This window comes from Ceratotherium simum, chromosome 6, assembly GCF_057802395.1.
Source record: "Ceratotherium simum simum isolate JZ-2026a chromosome 6, ASM5780239v1, whole genome shotgun sequence".
NCBI lineage: Eukaryota > Metazoa > Chordata > Mammalia > Perissodactyla > Rhinocerotidae > Ceratotherium > Ceratotherium simum.
The window spans coordinates 7,991,702-8,015,081 of record NC_141905.1 but is presented as its reverse complement, the minus strand read 5'-3'; the positions used below and the strand labels follow the sequence as shown (position 1 = coordinate 8,015,081).

At 46.6% G+C, this 23,380-nt stretch overlaps 1 protein-coding gene across 1 annotated transcript in view; it reads left to right on the top strand.

The window, feature by feature from the left end:
• VSTM4 (V-set and transmembrane domain containing 4) overlaps window positions 1-14,737 on the top strand; it is a 95,702-nt gene extending 80,965 nt beyond the window's left edge. The window contains exon 8 of the mRNA XM_087431829.1: window positions 13,098-14,737. Within this exon, the coding sequence (XP_087287955.1) occupies window positions 13,098-13,223 (126 nt within the window). The 3' untranslated portion in view covers window positions 13,224-14,737. The remainder of the gene's footprint in view (window positions 1-13,097) is intronic.
• Window positions 14,738-23,380: the final 8,643 nt, after the last annotated feature.

Sequence of the window (23,380 nt, the reverse complement as noted above, 5' to 3'; positions counted from 1 at the left end):
GGTGTGGTTAGAGGCCAGCTCTGGAACCAGCTCTGCCGCTTACTAGCTGTTGACCTTAAGCTTGCCGTTTCTGTGCCTTCGTTTCTGCATGTGTAAAGTGAGGATGGTAAGAAGAGTACTTTCTGCATAGAGTAGTTGGTACACTAAGTAAACATTAGGTGCTATTAGTACATTCTAGTAGGAGAAGACAGAAAATAACCAAATGGACGGTACTTTATAACGCCAAGGGTTGATGCGTGCTCTGCAGAGGAGTAGAGCAGGGCTAGGCAGCCAGGGAGGGAGTGTGGTTTGATCGAGAGGGAGCCTCCTTGGAGCAAGGGCCTGATAAAGTGAGAGAGCAAGCCACGCTGCTATGTAGGGGAAGAATATTCCAGGCAGAAAGCACAGCCCAGGCAAAAGCCCGGAGGTGGGCTGTGAACAAGGAGTACTGTCCAGGTGTCTCCAAGGAGCACAAGGAGACCAGCATGGCTGGAGTGCTGGTCACCAAGAGGGACGTGTGGTGCGAGCAAGGGTCAGAGGAGTGCCAGGGTGAGATCGTGAAGGACCAGGATACTGAGAGGGACTCTGGATTTTATTCTAAGTGTGATGAGAAACCACTGGAGAATTTTTTGCAGAGCAGTGAGTGGCATGGTTTGACTTACCTTTTTAGAATGATTATCTTTCCTACTATTAAAAAAATATGACTGGATTTATTTGGCACAGACCTGAGGCCCAGTGGCACCCATCAGAATCTGTCACATGATGATTTCCAAATGATCTCTGAGTGTCTTCTTCTCTCTGCCTCTAAATATTTCAAAGGGACCAATTCTTAAAACAACACTTGTTTGTACTCTATAATAAAAGTTATAGTAATAATAAAAATAATTGAACACTTGTGTAGCATTTACTTTTTACCTACCAGGCAATTTTCTAAGTACATTACATGTATTCATGCATTTAATCCTCAAAACAACCCTGTGGGATAGGTACTTTTATGAGTCACTTTACAGATGAGGAAATGGAGGCACAGAGAGGCTAAGTAACTTGCCCTGAATCACACAACTAGTAAATGGCAGTCTTTCTGTCTCCGAGAGTCCATGCTGTTAAGTACCACTAGGCAGACCCTTGCACAATCTGATGAATCTAGAAGAGTGTTCAAGATTGCAATTGATTAGAAGATTGAGAATGTTCAAGATTGAAGATTCTCAGAGTGGACTTCTACATAGAAGTAGATAACCAAACACTCTCTTTTTCTGAGCATAAACACTCTCTTGAATAATACTGCCAGTAAAAGTACTTTGGGAAGGCAGCTGGGAAAACATACATCTATGGCCCATGGGGAGGAGAAAATGAGTGACTGTATTAGATCACGAAGCTATCACTGTGCCACTGTGAAAAGTTTCATGTATCAGGACCCTCCCCAAGAGCATTATCTGTAATCGCATTTTAGCTTCCAAAACGTACGTTGGTGAAATCTAGAGACATCCATCTGTCTGATGGCTTGTAAAGCCTCGGGCCTTTCTGTGTGTGGCATTAGCAGGTTCTGTAGCTGGTCACTTCTGTCTGTCTTCAGAGCATTTAGCCAGGGGCATGTGACTTTCTGTCACGTTGAATTCATTCTGGGAATGCACTTTGCTAAATATCCTTTGAATTCTCCAGACTTGAGAGTGTGATGTGAGTTTGCTCTGCCAAAGTGACTTCATCCAACTCAGAGTGCCAACAATCCTAGACAGGACTTTGAAATCTTCATCTCCATCCAAGACTTCTCTCCTGAGTTCCAGATCCTCTCTAATCCTTCCAAAGTCCGAGAGAATACTGGGTTATTGGCCATTAGTCATTGGGTAACCATGTGGAAGCCAGGTGCTGGTAGGAATCTGGGCAGATATAGTCCCTAGGCAACAGAGGAAGTGGGCATTCTGTGCCTCAGAGAGCACCTACGTCCCCATGTGCGATGACCAAGGGTCCTGGTGTCTAGACCTGGGCTCAGATTGTTGAGACACGCCTAAGTCAGCAGTCACAGCTGCATGCTGAATTTGGGGAGTGCAGCTGAATTCCAGCCCTCACCTCTGAGTGAGGATTCTGGTATTAGTTATGCTGCTATAGCCGGAGGTCCCAGTGGACCAATGACAGCTCCAAGGAGGTGGCGAGAGTAGACCTGGCATGTGGCTCCAGCGGTTACCTCAGAAAATTCCCTGCACGTCTCCAGTTCTACCCCATCAATACTCAACTTCATAGTTCCACCTGTCCAAGTGGCACCTCTAATCTAGAGTCTGTTGCCACCTCACGTACAGCCTGGCCAAAGCGGAGCCTGCAGCCTTGTCACCTCCATCCCATGCTGGTCAGAGGTGACCTGCTCCTTTCTCGGAGGCTAGGCATCTTGGGGGGATGAGACTGTGGAGAGAGGCAAGGGGTCACCTATAGGCATTCCAACGTGATTCTCTCCTTCTCCTTCGTTGTCCACTCTACTCAGTGTCAGCTCCATGTGTCTCCCCTTGGGGGGTCTGGGGTTCTGAACCCTCAAGTGCTCTGTCCCTCCACACCAAGCCAGGCCCCTGGCCTCTGATGAGGGTGGGGTCAGCTCCCTTCTCCCCACTTCCCATTTAGCTGGAGCTCATACTGCCCATTGAGCAGTGAGGGCCTGTTCTGAAAACGCACTCTCTCCAGGTCATGCCAATGAGGCTTTTCCATTGTGTTCAGAAGACAATGGGAAGGTGTTTTCCCCCTTGGGATTTCAGGGACTGCTGTTTGCCTGCTGGCTCACCTGTGTACAAGGCATTCACATCAGAGCCTTAGTCACTGCTTCCGACCTTGCGCTTGTGAGTGCTGGGCACTGCTGCTGAGCAGAGTGTGGATCTGGGGTGCGACTGCCTGGCTCTGAGTCCGGACTCTACCCAGCAATGGCTGCATGACCTTGAGCAAATATCCTGCCTTTTAAAAGCTAGTTTGCTCGTCTGTGAAGTGGGCATGACCATTGGACCCACCTCTCAGGGATGGTGTGAGGATTGAATGAGATGGGGAAGATGAGCTAACATTTGCTGAGTTCTGATCTCAGAAGGACCGATTCTCAACCACCACACACTGCCATCTCCCAAAGTCACTTCTGGATTGCATTTTTTGTTCCATCATGTGACATCTCTGTCTTGGAAAGGTGTCTCTCCTGTCGGTTTTGATTCTTTATTGTCATTTAACATGCACCTCAGGGAATTCCACTTCTTCTTTTCATAATATGTCTAAACATAAATAAGTATGCCAGTCGGCAGACCTATGGAACTCAAAATTAAGTCAAGTTCACATTCAAGGCACGTTGATTCTGACAGGACCGAAAGGGACCGTGCCATAGTTTTATTTCCTGAGTTTGGACCTCTGGATATCCTTTGAGGGCCCTCCATCAAGTAGAGCTTCTGGGAGTGCACAGCCTCCACCTCCTCGGTGGCCATGGTTATGTGTGTGGACATTGTGAGGGGAGGGTTGGTTTTACCAGGTGCTCCTCTGTTGAATAAAAAATGAGCACTTATCTTGAAGGGAGAAGAGGAAGTCTGCCCTCGATAATATGTAATTCTCTCTTGGGTAAATAGATTCCTGATAGTGCAACTCGGTAGAACTGCAATCGCATTTTTTAACTCTAAGGTGACGTTAGCATAAACAGCCGTGTCCTGGTTATTGATCTGTTGCTGTGATAATGGTATTACCCAATTGAACTTCTGACATTGGAGAACTTGCAGTGGCTACAACTGCATTTCTCCTTTATTCCTGCAACTTAATTCAACTTGCACATCCAACTGTGATCTCTATGAAAAAATGTTGTTTTGCAGGAGTCTACATAGAATGTTAAATCTCTCTGTCTCTCTCTCTCTCCTGGTAGGAATGTTAACTTTTGGCTTGAGTCTTGGAAACACACCTACAAAATGAAATACTCAGAAACTACCAATTAGGAACTTGAAGTGTCGTGTGTTCCCAAGAGGTGCAACAACTTCTGAATTCTTTGGGGTTGACTTTTCTAGTGTTAGTCAGATCAATTAAATCCTTCCCCAAAGACATACTTTCCATAATCATCACTCTGAGACTGGGGGAAAGAAGGGCTTAAATTAGAAGTGGGAGGTCCAGCCTGGAGGCTATCATCTGCTGTTGCAGCATCTCACCACTGGCAGAACAGAAGGACGGGGATGGAAGACATGGCATTTCAAACTCTGAAACTTGCATACTCACTTTGTTACATGTAGAGTCCAGAAGATTCCGTCACTGCAGTAGAAAACCCATCCGGGTGGTAATCCTTTCCTAATTCTTCTGAGGGAACACTGTGCTATATGGGAATTTAATCTGGCTCAGCGGCCATCGGTGAGCACTTGAGTTCAAGTCTAGGATTGGTGAGGTCCTTAAGGGCAGTGAAAAGGCAATTACTGGACCACTAGCACCTACTAGAAGGGCCGAAATAAAAAATACTGACAGTACCAGTGCCAACAAGTATGTGGAGCAACTAAAACTCTCAGACATTGCTGGTGGGAGGGAAGAATGGTGCAGACATTCTGGACAAGTAGTTTGGCAGCTTCTTATAAAGTTAAACATACACTTTCCATCTGCCCCACTCCTGGGTGTTTATCCTAGAGTAACACAAATGTCATACAAAAGCCTACACATGACTATTTATAGCAGCTCTCTTCATAACTGCCAAAAACTTGAAACAACCCACATGTCCTCAGCAGATGAGGGGATAAGCAAACTGTGGTACGTGGCACACCATGGAATATTCCTTAGCAATCAAAAGGAACAAACTATTGATACATGAAACAACTTGGATGGATCTTGAAGAAGTTATGCTGAGGGAAAAAAGCAAATCCAGAAAGGTTACCTACTGTATTATTCCTTCCATATGACATTCTCTAAGAGACAAAACTGTACTGACAGAAAACAGATCAGGGGGTGCCAGGGGATAGGGCTGGAGGGAAGACGTGACTACAGAGGGTAGCATGAGGAAGTGTGATGGAATTGTTCTGTGTCCTGTCATGGCGGGGGTCACAGAAATCTGGACGTGTGTTAAAATGCATACAACTGTCCACCTAAGAAATTACTCTTGCTGCAAGTCATTTAAGAAAATTAATTTTTTTTTTTTTTGTGAGGAAGATTGTCCCTGAGCTAACATCTGTGCCAGTCTTCCTCTATTTAGTATGTGAGTCACCACCACAGCATGGCTTAACGAGTGGAGTAGGTCCACGCCCGGGATCTGAACCCATGAACCCTGGGCCGCTGAAGTGGAGTGTGCAAACTTAACCACTACACCACCAGGCCGGCCTGTAAAAAGTTTTAAAAATCTTTGTGTCATGGGAGACATAGCAGGAGGCTTGAGAGACCTGTAATCCTAGGCTGGGGGTGCACACGTGTGTGTACACATGTGCGTCAACATAGGGACACACTTGCAGGGGGGGCATTGCCCACATGCGAGCACATAGGTCAGGAGCATACCTAGAAAGTTCTTAAATTTCATTTATATAAGTACATTAATAATAATTTATTTATTATAAAATCCCTTCATTCTTTGGCCAGTGGGCAGTTCTGTGACCGTATTATTAGAGAGAGAGAGAGAATCCCAGTAGGTCTGAGTGCAGTCCCAGAAGACTTCAAGAGGGTGGCCAGTGGTGTGGGGGAGGATGTGGTGCTGGTGGAGTTGGGGGCCCTCACAGAGGCCTGGTTGGGTTTTGAAGGAATAGGGGTCCATTTGGGTAAGAGGGGAGAGGGAACTCCATCCCGAGGAAACAGCGTAAATACAAACCTGAAGTCCCCTCACCTGTGCCTGTGTGGGACGTTTCGGGAGGGTCCTGGGAGGGAGGCTGAGAGCAGACCACGTAGGAGAGTTGGCGTCTATAGCATAACCCTTGGCACTCTCAGCAGCGGCAGGGTCTCCAGAGTAAAGAAATGACTTCCCTTGGGCTTTTGCAACCTGCAACATTTATTGCTAGAGGACTTCTCTGATATTCTAAACAGAGATCAGGAAGAGCCTCAAGGCAGGTATCAGTGGGTTTTTCTGTTGTGAAGGAATAAATCCTCTAACCTTGCTTCTGGCTCGTGTTGACACCTGTATCGTGAGCCCCATCCCATCCTGTGCTACTCGCCAGTGGGCTGGGCCCTTTTTCACAGCATCCAGGTCAGCAGGCTGCAGCTGCCATGATTGCCGAGAGCCACCAAAGATTACATGCCACCAGCCGCTTCCGCTTAGCCCTGGGAGTGGGGATTCCCACAGCCTTGATTTATTTTATGTATTTCACTTTATCTTGAAACATATTGGCATTTATTTGTCTTTTACAACAAGATATCTGGGCATAGGCCAGGGCCACTGCCAGTACATGTGGCACGTTCATGTAGACTGTAATAAAGTGTCTCTTCTGAATAGACAAATTACAAAGAGCTCCCCACCCTACTGGAACAGCCCTGCAGCCTAGAGGATGCCTTGGGAGAGCTGAGTGTGGAGTAAATTTCAACCCTTGGTCACCCAAAACTGGAGACCTTGGGTTACCGAGGCCACAGAGACGAGGCCCCTCTGTCTTTTCTCTCTGCTCTCTTGAGCATGTTGGCCTTGGTTCCCATTCTTGTAGCCTCGAGATCTCAAGATCTACTTCATTTATTTTTCACTGGGAGGAGACAAGACGCCTTGCTCCAGAAGGTCTGAGCACACAGATGTGTTATCACTGCCCTGGACCAAGGAGCCCTTTTCTGTGGGATTTTTCTGTCTTCTGCTCAACACTTGCTAAACCTCATCCCAGACTCTTCCTGAGTTTTGCTTCTCCTTATGTCATCAGCGTGAGAAGTGGCAACAGAAGAGGTGGCTTCAGAGACCTGCAGAGTGGCAGGTGGGAGCACAGGGATTCGGGCAAAAACAACCTGCTCAATAAAACTGACTCCTCCTCACTCAGAGCTCCGTTTGCTCGGTCATAAGGATGTGGATGACCATGGGTTCTGTCCCCGCCCCAGGTTCAGTTCAGAGGGCAGGACTGTCCTGTCGTGGGTGGCCCATTATGCGGATGGAGGCAGCCATGCCTGGGCCTCGGTTGCTGCCTGTGGTAGCTTCCTTCTCATGCTGGAGCCAGTTGCCCTTCTTATTAGTGAGAATATAAACGCCAGTCCCCGTCCCTTCTTCCCTAAAAGCTGTGGGTATACAGTCGGGGTTCTCCTGGGCGTGGGCTGCCATGATGCAGCTAGATTGTTACAGCCCAGGGTGAAGCCAAGCCGTGCGGGCAGGGCCGCTAAGGGTGGGAGGGGTGTGTGTGTGTGTGTGTGTGTGTGTGTGTGTGTGTGTGTGTGTGATGTGGGGTACTATCTGAGGGAGTCCTAGAGCCTCTCTGCTCCAGCCTTGTTCCTCACTGGATACGGGGGTAAATGCATCAGACTTTATTGCCCTTCCACTCCTTGAGAGAGGATGGCTCTCCACGTGTTGACGTAAAATGCATTGATCTGTTGTGTTCACCCACCCTGATCAGGTAGTTCGTCTCCTCTCCCGCAAAGGCAGGCTATTTCCTCTTCTCCCCTTCTCTTCTAATATATTCGTTTGCTCAGGCTGCCGTAACAAAGTACCACTGGGTGGCTTAAACAACAGAAATTTATTTTCTCACAGTCTGGAGACTAGCATTTCAAGATCAAGGTGTTGGCAGGGTTGGTTTCTTCTAAGGCCTCTCTCCCTGGCTTGTAGATGGCCTTTTCCTCTCTGTGTCTTCACATGGTTGTCCCTCTGTATATGTCTGTGTCCAAATCTCCTCTTATAAGGACACCAGTCATATTGGATTAGGGCCCACCCTAATGACCTCATTTTACCTTAACTACCTGTTTAAAACTCTGTCTCCAGATACAGTCATATTCTGAGGAACTAGGGGTTAGGGCTTCCACATATGAATTTTGCAGGGACAAAGTTCAGTCCATAACAGCTGGTTTACTAGAATCTGTTCCTTATCTGTCAAAAGATATCCAGGGCTATTTAGTTCACACAGTTCTTGGCAACTCATGAAGAATTCAGAACGTATACAAATGGATAATATTTTAGCTGACTCTCTAGAGAGAAAGTAATGACACCAAAACATTGATTTATTCAGCACGTGTGTTTAGCATTTCTGAGTAGGCACTTGTGGTGTCAAAATCTTTACATACATCGTCTCATTTAAGTCCTCATTTACATCAACAAGGTAGATCCCTGAGTGCCAGTGATGGAACTAGCCCACAGTCACACAGCTGACATTTGAACTGAGTCCACATTCCTCCTGCATCCGTGCTCTGCAGTCAGCCACAGGATGATGGCCTCGGGGCCCCTCTCCTCTCCATGAACACTTCCTTTGCACTGAGAGTTAGATTTTTCTTTTATTTCAGCCTTCCTCGGGTGTGTCGACACGTGTCTATGTCTGAACCTCCATCCCCACTTGCTCATAGAATCTTCCTCCAGAGTAAGGAGTGGATTCTCCCAGGCTGGGAGGAAATGTATGAAAAGTAGTATTAAAGGTACATAAAACAAACGGGTTTAGAACAGACAAGATACCAAGTTGAACACAAATGGCAGGCCTTGATGGGAGGAATAGGGAGAGAAACTGACCAGGAGTCTCTGCAGAGTCAAGCCCGACAGTCCTGGGAAAGAGGAAATGACGCAGTTGCTTCTCACACGTGGAACAAGTTCTAGGGCTTTTTCTAAAGGATACTAGCAGGACTTCCCAGAAGCCAGTCCACTTGTGCTGTCTGTTCCTCCCCTCTCCTGCTTTCCAGTGAAGACAGCAACAGCAGAGATAAGTGTAAAGCTAATGTCTGAGGCCTGGAAATCCTACTTTCAGCAATTTCCTTTGTGTTTCAGTGGAATCTATAGCTGTTGCAAGAGTGTGTGAAGAGCCAGCTCACGACTGTTTAAGTCTGTACTCTTGAGTGCGAATGCCCCATATCTCCTGCACCCCCCAAGAGGAGGATGGGGGCTTGGCTTGCAGAGTGTCATTTGAGGGCCAGCAACTGGCAGGGAACTAACAGAAGTGCTTCCTGATTCATCTTCAGAGCCCCACCTACTGTACTCCATCCTTGAATTGCCAGAGATGCCGAGAGTGGTTCCTTAGCTTAAGCCCAGGGCATGTTTGTACTGTCAAGGTCGCAGACACCACCTGAGATACAGGTGGGGCCCTGCAGCAGGCCCCTCACCCTGCCTCTACCCCATTGCAATCACCTGCTTTACCCCTTACATCTGCTCCTGGCCCCTGGTTTTACTCCAGTTGTGTAGTCTTTCCTGGTCTTACTGAGAAGCCAATAATTTTCTCTAAGCTACTTCTCAGGGCACCTAAACCTGCCACGAAAGCACCAGTGCAGCAAAAGGTAGCTTGGTGAAACTGGTGAGGAGTCCACATTTGCCCCCTCTCACTGGCCGTTAGGAATTTATTTCCAGTTAAACAAGCTGGGCAATGTAATTAAGCGCATGGTTGATGGTGACAGCCAAGTGTGCCTGCCAGAAAAACAATAGATTCTCTAAAGGTGCCAAGGACTGATGTTACGTGTCGTCTGTTGGAAACTGTATACACTTCACAATTCAGAGCCTCCTGTGTGCTGCCTCATATCTTCAATCAAATTATTATATTCCAGAAATATGCATAAGGGAAATGATTGCACACTTTTTATGGTGGGCTGTTGCTTGTAGCAGTAATTGAAGTACCTTTCCACTTATGAAAGTACTAATTTTATTTGTTTTTATTGCTTTTCTAGATGCAATTATTTATTTAGTGTGCTTTGGCTTTATTAAATTATGTTTACTATAGGAACATCATAAAAATGTATGAAAACAACACATCAGCCAAGCCAGCCTGGTGACCTGTATTGAGAGAGCTAGTGTTATTTTTCATATCCAAACGTAATAGAATAACTTAAGAATAAACAGATAATCTACACTAGAAAACAATGCGATTTCAAGGTAATATAATAAAACACCTGGGCAATATGATTTCATAAATCTTGGTTCTAAAATTTACATGAGTTGGGTTTTGCAGGCTTATTTGAGGACACATGGCGTTTCTAAATGGAATCATTATAATGTGAAATGTAATTAAACCGAAAGGCAAGATGTAAAGAGGATTTTTGTTGGCTGGTGAGATATGGACAGCTAAGAATAATGTAACGACTTTTGGTGGCAAAAGACAAGCAGGAGGCTCTCATCCCTATAGATGTCCTTAAGTTTGAAATTTAAAAATGGCCAATTTGTAAAGGTTGTGGGACAACTGCCCCTGACCAGTAGGGTCTGGCTGGAAGGAGATCCTCACATACGCTCCGTGTCTCTGGCTCTATGTCCTATTAAGACCATCTCGAAAGAAAAGAGGCTTTTTGCTTTTGGCATTCTTTTTAAGAAACTGTAATTGAATGTAAGTGGTTTACTTGTCCTAAATTTTGGCAAGATAACCAAGGTATAAGCACAAAAAAGCAAAAATCAAAATAAAACAAGAACACAACCACACACAGAAAACAAAAAAGGCAAAAGCAGGGCTGCTTCAGTGAAAGTCACATGTCTTTGATGACTATAAATTAGTGACTGACTTTTATTTTTCTAATTATGAATTAAAATTAATTAATGTGTCGTTTAAATACGTGTGCCTACTACAAAATTCAAAAGGTAACAACAAATGTGTACAAGAAAGGGTGACTCTCCCTCCGGCCAACCAGTTTACTTCGCCGGAAGGAACTATGGATACCAGGTTCTTGATTTTCTAAGCAGGTTCCAGGGGTTTTCTGAGCATATAAAATATATACACACATATTTACTCCTGTACACATATTTACACGAATGTGTGTACAACATGCAGCACACATGTAGCTCCGTCATTCCTCCCAAGGACTGCACCGTATACTCCGTTGTATGAATGCACCAGGCTCCTCTGATGTCCATTTAAGTATTTCTAGTTTTTTACTTGTGCCAAGAAACACTTCCACCAAGACTATACAAGAAGTCCTGTTTCTTTCTGTTTCTTTTGGAACGTTTTTTTGATGTTTGTCAACTTGAAAGACAAAAACTGATGTCCAAGTGTGATTTTAAATCATGATTCCTTTATTATGAGAGAGCTTGAGTCTCATGTCAGGTGTGTGAGAGCCTTTGTGTCTCCTTTCCTGTGAACTATCTGGTCCTGTCTGTTGGTCTTTGCTTCATTTTCTAATGGATTGTTGGCCAATATCTTTGCTGAATTGTAAGGCCCTTTGATATGAGTTGCAAATATTTTCACCACATTTTCAATTGTCCTTTGACTTTATTTAGAGAATATTTTGCCATGTCTAGCATGAAAATGTACATATCTTTTTTGTTGCTCCTAGATTTTGTATCATACTTTAAAATACCTTCCATATGCTGATATTATTTTTTAAAAATTTCCCCACATGTTCTTCTAGAACTTTCGTGTGTTTATTTTCCACATTAGAATTTTTAATTCATCCGGAATTTGTCTCGTGTAAAGAATGATAATAGGGATATGATTTTTTTTTCAAAAAGCTACCCAAGTATCCCAACATTTATTGAAAAATAATATTTGGGTTAATTTCTGGACTGTCTCATCAGTCCCATTGACATATATGTCTATTAATTTGCCAGTACCATAGTATTTTAATTATTGCAGCTTTATATTTTTAATATCTCTAGAATTGAATCACCAGTTATGCTTTATTTCAATAATGTTCCTTAATCATGGTAAGAAAATATATACCTATGACTACATTATTCAAAATGTTTTTAACAAAATTTTTTTTTAATTTTATTAAATGCTTTTTCAGCATCTATAGAGATAACCTTAGTGGTTTTTCTTATCTGTTGTGAATTATATTAATAGATTTTTCTAATATTGAACCATCTTTGCATTCTTGGAATAAAATCAGCTTGAACATGATTATCTGTCTTTTAATGTGCTTCTTCATTCTCTCAGAGTAAATTTGATTTAAAATTTATGTTAATAAATGAGATTGTTCTGAAATATATGAAAATTTTCTTCTCTTTTAAGGCTCTGGATCAGTTTAATTACATTGAAATTATCTGTTCCTTAAAGGAATTTCTTTTAGAAATTCTCCTATAAAACTGCCTGGGCCTGGTGTTTTTGAGAGAGAGCTCTTTGACAATATTTTCTTTCTTTTTCTTCCTCTCTCCCTCCCTTCCTTCCTTCCTTCCTTCCTTCTCTTTTTCTTTCTTTTTTTTTTTTTTTTGGATGATAATTAGTACATTCACATTTTCTGGAGTTAAACTTTATAATTTGTATTTTTCTGGAACATTACTCGGTTTATCCTGTATTTCAAAATTTTTTTCAATAAGTTGAGCAAGGTATTTTTTTTAATTTTAAAAATTACATTAATTTACATTATATCCCCTTTCTCATTTCCTATTGTATTCATTTATGCTTTTTTCTTTTTATTTTGATTAATTTATTTTCAGTTTCTTTTATTGGTGTTTTCCAAGCGTAAGCTTTTAGATATTTTTATTAATTCTACTGTTTTTCTCTTTTCTGATTCATACAGTCTGGTTTTAATTGTATTGGTTCTTCCTTCTGCTTTTCTTTCATTTATTTTGTTCTTTTTCTAACTCGTTTAGCTGGATGCTTGATCCATTTAATTCATATTGTTTAATATAAACATTTAAAGCTATAATTTTTCTCTGAGTACTGCATTCTTTATGTTTTCACAAGTAGTATTTTTTTATCATTATTTTCAAGATATTTTGAAATTTTAGTTTTATATAGGTTAAGTCATTTAAGAAAATTTCTAGATGGTGGCATTCTAGTTTTGTTATTAATTTCTAGGATTTTTTCTTTCTGTCTCTACTTTTATTTTTTACTTTTATCAGAGAGTGTTAGTTACATTATTTTTACTTTTCAGAATTAAAGTTTACTTTGTGGCCTAACATTTAATCATATTTTGTTAGTGTTCTCTGTCAACTTGAAAATAAATCGTAGTGCTTCTTTGCAGGGTGTAGTGTTCTGTATAAGACAATGAGATCTATCTTATTTGTGTGATTTAGGTTTTATATATCCTTTTAAACATTTTGCCCATTTGTTCCCCTTTGAATCTCCAAATGTTATGAAAATGCATGCCTGATGAATGAATGTGTGATGTAGAACTCTCTGTGGTCACCTAGAATTGTGTTGTGTTTTGTCTTATAGCCGAAGATTGCTGAGGAAAACTTGACCTATGCCGAGCTGGAGCTGATCAAACCCCACCAGGCTGCCAAAGGCGTCCCCACCAGCACTGTCTATGCCCAGATCCTCTTTGAGGAGAACAAACTGTAATGCTGCGCCCTCTTCCGCGGTCCTATTTAATACCTGTCACCCCAGTTATTTATGAAACCTTGGAAACAAAGTCCTTATTTTTGTATTTTCACTTGTACCTTCTATGTGGTGGGGAGCCCCTTTGCTACGGCATTCCAGGTGCCTTCAGAGAGGTACGAGGCTCCTCTCCACAAAGAGTAGGGGCCACACCCTTGGACAAATCTCCCAGGACAAGATTTTTCTGGGTCTGCGCCCTGAGGGGTGAGGACTCTGATTCTGAGAGCACCTAAGGAGATTTTCTGCTGAGCCAAACCCCTTCACATTCTTCTTTCTCTGGGTTTTTATATTTTTCGAATCTTTTTTAAATCTTGATTTTAATCTTCTATTCCTCCTGTATCCGTGATATCAAGCTCATAGTATATAGCTAGAGGAAATGCCATTATAGGCCAAAGTGTGAGCTGGTAGATATGTAATAATTGGTTTTCAAAGAATCAGGCAACATTGCTGGGGCACCCAGAGCACAGCAAACTGCTTATTGCAAGCAGTCATTTAAGATAGTGTCTCTTATTTTAAATAGTGCACCAACTCTGGTGATTTAAGGGCAGAGTCCAAGTTGTGGGGAAGTCTGAGGTCTAAGCTGACAGTGAGCTGTCTCTGAATCCCCTGGTACCTGTTTCCCTACCCATGGCCACCCAGGGGTGCAGAACAAGTAAAACATCATTCTAAACGGCCTCCACCCCTTGAACGTGAGTATCTATACTGGTATAGAACTTATATTCTCCAAGAAGTTCTCACGCACCTTTTTCCAAAGGAGCAGGAGAGTTTGCCATCATTTGACACACTGGAGAAAGCAGACCTCTTGGAAGTGTGCCAAGGTTACCAACTCTAATTGAATGTGCATTCATGTGAGAGCAAAGTCTTCTGCCTGGTTCCCCCAGGGTAGGAGAGTAGGAAGTACAAGCCGAGCTGGAAAAGGCTATCCTGAACACCCCACTGTTACAGAGTGTCTCGCTCGCTCAACTCAACTTTGCATGTGAATTCTGCTAGCTTTGGGTGGGGGTCAGGCCGGGATGTGTGGCGTGTAAATCCATGAGGAAGTTGCCCTGTGGACCGGTTGTGACATGCAGCATCTCACTGAAGACGGGTCCATTCTGGAAGAGAGCCATCCTGTCAACTGTGTTGTTAAGGACACATGATGTGTGCGTGTGCTCTGGGCGGTTATTTGCTGCACGCTTACAGAGGTAGTTTGGCTTTGTAATGGACCATGTATATATGGTAAATGATATATTGTAAACCCAACCTTGAGTGTGAGTTGTGCCCCTCTGTATAGCCATGTGAACTTGATCAAGTTTCTTATCCCCTAATTGTCTCAGCTCCATGTTTGTGTAAAGATGACATAACCTCTCATAGAATTCTCGTAATGGGATAATGACATTGCAAGTTTCTAGACACTATAAATTGCTACGCCCATACACAGTGTTAATATTCATGCTAAAGCCAGTCCACATTTTCAAAATAAAAATGTCTTTACTGTTTAAGGCTCTCATTGCAATAACTTTAAAAAGTACATATTTGTCTGTGAACTTAGCTCTGCAGTAACACTCGCAAAGAGCCACGATAGCTTCTGAATGCTTCTCGTGGTTTACTGGAAATGGCCCAAATTGGGAGCAGGTAGTAATTTTCCAGAAGCAGAAATAGCCTGACTTTACAAAGAGGAAGTCATTCTCTCCGGCCTTCACCTGCATCTCATTCCCTCCCTCTCTGCCACGTTTCAAAGATAGTGAATAAACCACACAGCTTTTGAGGAAGAAGAACTTCTGGAAGAACCCCCTGGAACTTCCCAGAGTATCTCTTTAGGAGAAGAAAATATATGGTTAGCACACCATCCATATCTTAATTATCACAGGCATCGTATCATATTGCATCATGGTGATGTTCCAACAGAACATGGCTGGATGGTGTGAGGAAGGAGGGTGATTTCCTGATTTGCACGAAGAGCCTATGGGCTAGTGAGGCCCTGGGGGTGGGAGCGGAGAGTGGGGCAGGTGAAGAGGAGATGGTGGGAGAGGGCAATAGGGTAGGAGGCCCCCGGGCCTCTGGAGAACGAAATTGAACTTTAATCCCTCCCAAGCCCACCCCCTTAAATTCAGTGGGAGCTTAGGGCCATCACATATGGAAATGAGTGTATTCCACAAAAAAGAGCCAAGCTTCTAAGAGCTGGTGGCTGTAAGTTAGTCTAACAAGTCAAGTCATTGTTATAGATTCAATTCAGACTCTTTCTCCAAAACTCTGGTCATAGCGCCATAAATCTATGCTAAGGTGTGTGAGTAGGGGACCCACTGACACAGAGTATAACAGGAGGCTGCAAGACCATCATTCCTGCTGAAAATGCCTCCCAAGGGGATCGTGAAGCTACTGGCAGGGAATCATTGCAGGAAGCAAGGAGGTGAAAAGGGATATCCACCTGAATGAAACTGTCTTGCCAAGTCAAAGCCCCAGGCCCTGAGCTAAAGCAGCTGTAGTGGGAGGAAGGGTTGGGCTCTTCATATTTTTAGTGTGCAGTCATCTGGTCATCCCACATATCAATAAGCCCAAAGACTCACTTGGGATAGGAACGCTAAACCAGTTGATGGTTTTAGGGACTATTCATGGCCCTGTTCATCACTCAGCCCCTGACGTGCATGACTACAGCCTTCGCTGGGCCAACAATGGGGCACATGCTCCAGGCACAAAACATGGGCCAAAGCAGGTGTGAGGCCCGGTCTGGGATAATCCAAATTCTTGGGAGAAAGAAACCATCTTTCCCTTGAGCAGCCAGGCTGGTATGCCACATACGAGATCTGCCTCCAGCGACGTCTCCTGCCAAGCGGAGAAACATTGGAGAATGAAGGAGTCGCTGAGAGAGGAGCAGGGAGGAGAATGTCCTGGAAGCACAGAATCCCCTCTCCCGGCCCCTAGATTCCCCAGACTCTTCTCTTGCCTTCAGATCTTCTTTTGATTCAATAAACTACCCATTTTCTCACTATCTGAATCCTGGTTTTGCTCAAGCTAGTTAGATTGCAACAGAGAGAATTCTGACTAATATAATATGCTTCAAAGTTGCTTCCCAGCACAGGAAGCACAAGAATTACACTGAGCGTCACTCCCCAAGGAGCCCACTTACATCACGTCCAACAACATTCTTGCAGCCACAAGCCCCTGCTGTGATCTGCACCTTCTTACTGAGTGGCCCTCTCAGGGCTCTGAAAATGCGCTTCTCCATGGAGAGTGACCGCAGGCTTCACGACTGATGCTTTGCTAAAGAGGGACCCTCAGGTTTGGAGTAGGGCCACCAGCAGGCCTGGGGCAGTACTGAGTGGTGCTGGTAGCAGCAGGGGAAGGTCACGAGGTGGAGATTCACATGAGCCATATCACATGAATGTTGGAGGGAGCCTTTCTATGCTGGCTGTAAAGCTGAGCCTGGGCTTCCTCGTAGGACCCGATATCTTTCCAGTGTCCTTGTCACAGGAGACCGGGGTCAAGGGGGTACCCAGCTCTGTGTCTTCTGTAGCCCACTATAAGGTGAGGCAGCCACACGGTAGGGATGTTGACCCCCTCAGCCCACCCCCATCCCGTACACTGGATGTTCACTGGGATGGAAAACAAGAAGTTCGTGATTTGGAGGAGGGGTCTGCCTTCAGGGTGGACATGCTGTGCTCGAGCTACAGTGGCGTGTCCAGAAGGATAGGGTACATTAGTGCTCCCTAAATTAAAAGTGTGCACAGATACCTGGATCTCGTGAAACTGTGGGTCCTGCTGCAGGAAGTCTGGGTGGGGCCTGGGAGTCTGTGGTGAAGAAGCTCCGGGGGAATGCCTGTGCTTCTGATCCCTGGACCACGCTTTGAGTGGCAAAGATGTAAACTGTTTTGAAATGTGGATGTGGAACCCCTAGGCTTGGGGGTGTCCTCAGAATACAGGTCACAGCTGAACCCTGGCGGTGGGCAGAATCCCCAGGGAGAGGCGGCCCAAGGAGGAGGACGATGCCCAGGCCTGAGAGTTCCCCCGCTGGCAGGTCCAGAAGCAGCTGAGGAGCCTGAAGGAACCAGAGAAGCCATCGGAGAAGAAGGAGGGGAGCTGGGAAAGCTGCGTCTGGGAGTTTCTGGAGGGATGACAGGCTCAGCAGCGTGAGCTCCGCAGAGGTCAAGTAGAATCGAGGTGGAGCCTTTGCTCATTCTGAACTGATTGTACATTTCACATTTTTAAAAACAGTTGGTTTTGCTGGGGAAAACAATTCCCCAAGTGCACAAGGCCAACAGACTTTGGCGCTGAGCTGCATCTGCTCTCCTCGGCGTATTTTCCCCAAAGCAAGCAGTGTCTTTCCATAGGGTGGCAATCTGGAGAAGACTCTTAATTAACGCACAGGGTGGGGTGTGAGGGTGGCCACGGTGGTCCTCTGCTCTTTCTGTTGTCATTGATAAAAGATGCCTGCTTTCTAATAAACACAGCTCGATTAGCTGCACACCAATTTAGTGTCTGATTGTTAAATGTTAATATACTGCACCCTATAGTTTTAAATAGAATTAGGGATGTTTACAGCTTTGGTTAAATGCACCTTGTTCTTCCACATTAAACTTTATTACAAGTGTCCTCCATCAGCAAACAGGAGAAAAACTCATTAGTCGCTAGCCTGTGTGGGGGCTGTGGCTGCCGCTGGAGGAACTGCATCCTATTTTCCTTTATTACAGCTCTCTAGCTGGTGGGGCCGTGGGATGGGATTGCTCCCTATTTATGACTATGATTAGAACCTCAGACTCCCGGGTCTACAGGTGGATCTTGGGGAATCCACGGATACTCAGGGATTGTTATGCAGAAGTTTGTGTTGTGTGTGTGAGGGTCTGATACTCTCTTCAGTTTTCTAAACGGGTCCATGAGCCACAAAAGATGGAACCATTGGAGACTCCCTGCCAGAGTCCCGACCGCAGGGTCCCCGAGAAGCGTCATGAGGAAGCCTGTCACTTTCCAGCTCTGGAAACCAAGGAGATGGGAAGGGACCTTCTAGTGGTGGCAGAACCCAGCTGGAACCGGGTTCTTGACTGCCAGCCTGGTGACCCCCTATGCGTCCCAGCCCTAACCCCCAGCCCCACCACCAAGCTCTGGCTCGTGGAAGCCTACCTGCTCCCACGCTTCTTCTCCTGGCTGGGTGAACCTGGCCTCTTGGGGGGCTGGGCTTTGGCCTGGGTGAGGGTTAGGACTGCCCAGTCTTCCGCCTTGCAGGAACTCCTCCGTCCCTGTCCCTCCGCAGCCTCCTGCGAGGCCTCGCTTCTCAGGGGCCCCTAGTTCTGAGTGCCCTGAGACTGCTCCCAGCCTGTCTCATGGTCAATTTGACATGCTTGAAAATGTCTCGTTCTGCTCCCACTCCTCATTCTTCTACCTCTTCTGGACGTGTCCTGGTTTCTGGGCATCTCCTTCAATAGGTATCCCCTCTCTTTTTTGTATCTTCAGCAGAAACCTGGGTCTCTGAAGTGACAAGCATTTCTCCACCTGGGCAGACTACCTCTCAAGCTGTCTTCTCCTGTCCTTCCTCCACACCCAGGAGTCTATGCTCCCTACACTGTCCCTCTCACTTCTCACCCTCTGCTGGCTGCCTTCATCCCCATCCTCGAACTCAGCTCTGCTCAAGGCCGTCGGGGATCGTTGCTGAGCGTGTGTCCTACAGCCGAAAATGTCTTCTTATTCTCTGCTCCATTCAACACAGGTGTCCTTTCCCTTTCTGAAACCGACCCCCTGATTTTTGTGACACCACTCACCTAGGTATGCTTCTGGGGCCACTACATTGTCACCTTTCCTCCACTCAGCCCTTCAGTGACAGTTTTCTATAAGTTTCCATCCTTAGCTCTTTCTCTTAGCATCCACACCTGTGTCTCTGACCACTCTCTAGTGGTCAGAGGACCACAGGCTTGAGGGCTCCCCATCCACAGCTCCAACTGGACCCCTCTCCTGAGCTCCATGTCTGCCCACTGGCCATTTCCCTGAGCATCCCCCACAGCTCTCAGAAGCCAACATCCAATACTGACCACATTGTGAACACCCCACCCCCTCAATACCCAGCCATCCTGGTTAAGGCCACCACCACTCATCTGATAACTAAGACTGGGAATCTGGTGTCATTGGAGATGTAGGTCATTAGCAGCAGCAACAGAATTGTTGCTGATTTTCACTGAAAAATACCAGGCGCCAGGCATCGTGCTGAGCACATTTTCTGTAATATTTCATTAAGCCAGTGCTGTTCTATCTGATTTGCGGGTGAAGAAGCAGAGGTTCAGAGGGCTTAGCTGGCTTGCCCAAGATGACAGAGCTGGAGTCCTCTTATCTCCCTTGTACCTCCCTCATGTGGCCAGCACCTACGCCTCCTCTCCATTCACACAGCTCCTGCTTGCCGTCAGCTCTGAACATCTCTCTTATGGACCGCCACATTCACCCCTGACCTGTCTTCCTGCCATCTAATCTGTCCTTCAAAATGCTGCCAGAGGGATCTTCCTCGAGTGCAGACTGGCCGAGTCACTCTTCGGCCTAAAATCCGGCTCCCAACTGCCCTCAGGATGAAGCCCAGCGTCCTAGAGAAGTCAAAGCCCCTCATGACCCGGCCCCACCTCCCTTTCTGGTTTCGTCTCCTGCCACTCTCCCCTTTACACCATTTGCTCAGCCTCGGTGGCTGTGGGGTATCAGGGCTGCAGGAGGCATCTCCGAGCTGGGCGTGGGCTTGCACGAACAGTTCTCTGAGCTGTGGGGAGCTGAGACCATGCCTCTGGGTGTTGACCAAAGCCCCATGGGTAGCCTCATACTTCCAGCTCCAGCAGCATCTAGAGCAAGAGCCCCAGGACCAGGAAGCCCAGGCAGGGTCACCGTGCTCCCTGAGTGTCATAGACACAGCTGCTGGCTTTGGTAGCAGCTGCCTGGCAGCACGATGGTGGCAAATTCTGGTGCAACCTGCATCTAAGGCAGTAGAAGAGAGAGTCCTCTAGTCCTCAAGAGGTGAGCAGGGTTTTGTCTACACCAGCAGGGTGAGCATAGCCAGGAGTGAGCATGGAGATGACCACAGGTAAGCCCCCCTGGGCATTCTGTGACGTGTCAATGGAGGGGCAACCAAAGGAAAGACACGGCACGCCCTAGGCTGGGGATGCCACTCAAGTCACACATAACTGTGGAGTGACAGATCTTATCTCTGCCCCAGGCTGGCAGTGCAAGACTACCCAGTCACCAGAAGACTATGCCTTGGCATCTAGGAACATGACCTCTTTATAGAATGTTGTGACTAACAGAGATCTTAGAGGTTGTCTACTTAAACCCTCCTTTCACCCCCACCATTTTACAAATAAGACCAGGATTTAAAGGTCACAAAATCTCTTTAGTGGTCATCAGGGTCAAAACACAGGTCTCCTCTTCTCCCTTCCATCCTTCCTCCTGCCCTTCCCCTTGTCTGTTGCCTCCCCTCCCCTCCCACCCCCAGACGGCAGCAATGTCTCAGCCTTTGGAAGGAAAGGCTGGGTGGGGAGCATCCATTGGAAGATGGCGGTTGGCCTCCAGCTGAAATAAGCAGGGCCAGCCTTGCAGCAGGGCGGGATCATTCCCTGCGATAAGCGTGGCTCCTCCACGGGAATTTCTGAGGATAGCATTCAGTTCCACACATCTTCACTGAGCACCTCCTCTGTGCCAGGCATTGAACGTAGATGGATTTACAAAGAAGCACAGTTGGGGGCCGCCTGGTGGCGTAGCGGTTAAGTTCACGCGCTCTGCTTCGGTGGCCCAGGGTTCACTGGTTCGGATCCTAGGCGCTGACCTACTCACTGCTCATCAAGCCATGCTGAGGCTGCGTCCCACATACAGCAACTAGAAGGACGTGCAACTATGACATACAACTATCTACTGCGGCTTTGGAGAGAAAAAAGGAAAAAAGGAGGGAGATTGGCAACAGTTGTTAGCGCAGGGCCAATCTTCCTCAAAAAAAAACCAAACAAACAAAAACAAAACACAACAAAAAACAAACAAACACAAAAAAAACAAAGAAGCACACCAGTGGGCAATTATACTCCTGGTGGTTACTTACCATGTGCCGGGCATGGTGTACGGACTTCACAGCAGCCCTGAAGGGAGGTGGCATTATTGCCATGCTATGGCTGTGAGAAATGACGTTCAGAGCATCTAAGTGGCATTCCCAAGGCTACACCACAAGTTGCAGAGCTGGATTAAAACCAAGCGTTGCCCAGTGGCCATCCTGTGTCCTTCCTATTGTGGTCTGTCTGGTACAAGAACCAAAAACGAAGTAATCCCAAAGTGCCCAGGCCACCAGAAGGAGGAAAGGGTCAGGACAGACTTTGGACGAAGTGTAGTTGTGAGCAGAGCCCTGGTGGAGGGGCAAGAATGTGCCAGGAGGCAGAAGGCAGGGGCCTTACCGGGCTATAAATATCCCCCTGCGTGCAGACCTCGTGGTGGGAAGGTGTCCTCCAGAGGGCAGGGGTGTCAGGCCCCTCGTCTGCCTCACCTGGGGCCTCCAGTGTAAAGGAACCGGGGGCTGCCTGGGAAGTGAGATGGGCCACGGGCCTTTCACATGGGATTTCAAACAGTGAACCAGCAGAGAGGGACGCTGGCACTCCATGCTTCCCCTCACAATCAGCACTTGGGACGGCGTATTTTATCACGGGGAAACCGAGGCCATTCAGAAGTCAAGAGAAAATCTGCAGTAGTAAGGGTAATTTGGCACGCCGAAGGGATGGCAGAAAGAGCAAGGAGATACATTGCAGAGAGAGAAGTTCTTTACCTTAAAGCCCCTAAATTCTGGAATTCTTCCCAGTCTCATGCCCGGTGAAGGGAGCTTGGTGGCCTGGTTATTTTCGGCTTTGATTTGTTCTCTCGATTTTGACAGAATGGGAATTTATGTGAATAACTGTCCACATGCTTTATGGATGTGTGAGTAAAGAGGAGACCTTTGCTAATTTACAAACTCCTTCTGTTTATGGCTGGCTTGACCGTTGACAGAGTACAACTGGCAAGAAGTGTTGTGAGTGAGGGATTCATCCAGGGTTTGGGAATTCTTGAGTTGACAGAGGCGGGTGTGGTGGTGACACACTCTTTCCTTGCCACTCCTCCAACCCCTCCCCGAGGCTTCCTCTCCCACCTCTGTCCCCCTCTGGCCAACTCTGGACAGCAGCCCCGCTACTCAGGGTTGACACCAGGGCTTAGCTGGTGGCTATTGCTGAGAACGTGAGGACCTCCCTTGCTTCCACCCACCCATCCTTCACAGGGACCTCTCCTCCCCTCTCCTTCACAGCCCCACTCCTCCTGCCTCTCCTCCACATTCCCACACATTCTCCTCCTAATCCAACTTTAGCCCCAATCTCTCTCTTTCTCTTCTTACCATATTCCCTCCCTTTCTCTCTCTCCCTGTCCCTTCATTCCCTTTGCAAGTAAAGCGATTATTTACTTCACGTGGCGTGAGCAGGCTGTGAACCAGGCATATGCGTCCAGCCATTCTCTCTGGCTCCGGCGCCAGTCAGGATCAGAGTCTCCAAATGGAGTTCCATGTCTGGAGTCATTTCTCCTCACGCACAGTTTGTTTTCTTTAGCTGGCGTCCTGGCTTTTCTCACTCAGTAGCATGAGCAAAGCTCTGGTCCAAATCCTGGTCTGCCTTTGAATTGCTGTGTCTTTGAGAACACATTTGAGCTCTCTGCTCTGCAGTGTCCTCATGAGAAAAATGGCCAAGGCCAACAGGATTTAAGGAGCTACTCTCCAGTGTGGAACAAGTCTGCCTCTGGGAGAGGGGATACGGCTGGGCCTATAATCACCAACCCTCGCGGTGGGCCTTAGAGACAGCAGGGGAGGGACAGGCATGGTGAGGGCTCCCACTGGGGGCTGCCCAGGGAGGAGCTGCCCCACAGGCCCAGCATTGGGAGGGCCCCTGCTGGGGGGTCTCGCCCCCAGGGCTGGCTTTCCCATCAGCTTGTTCTCGGCTTAGCTGGGACACAAGCATCTGCTTTTGGTATTTATATGGCCCCCGTGACACACGGAGCACCAGGCCTGGTGCAGAGAAAGCTTCCAGGACCTTTCCTGAGGCCCAGCATCCGTCTCCAGCTCCTGGTTATGCTTCCTGGCACATGCCGATCTCCTCAGTCTGCTCTCCCTTGGGGACCAGGGCAATTAAATG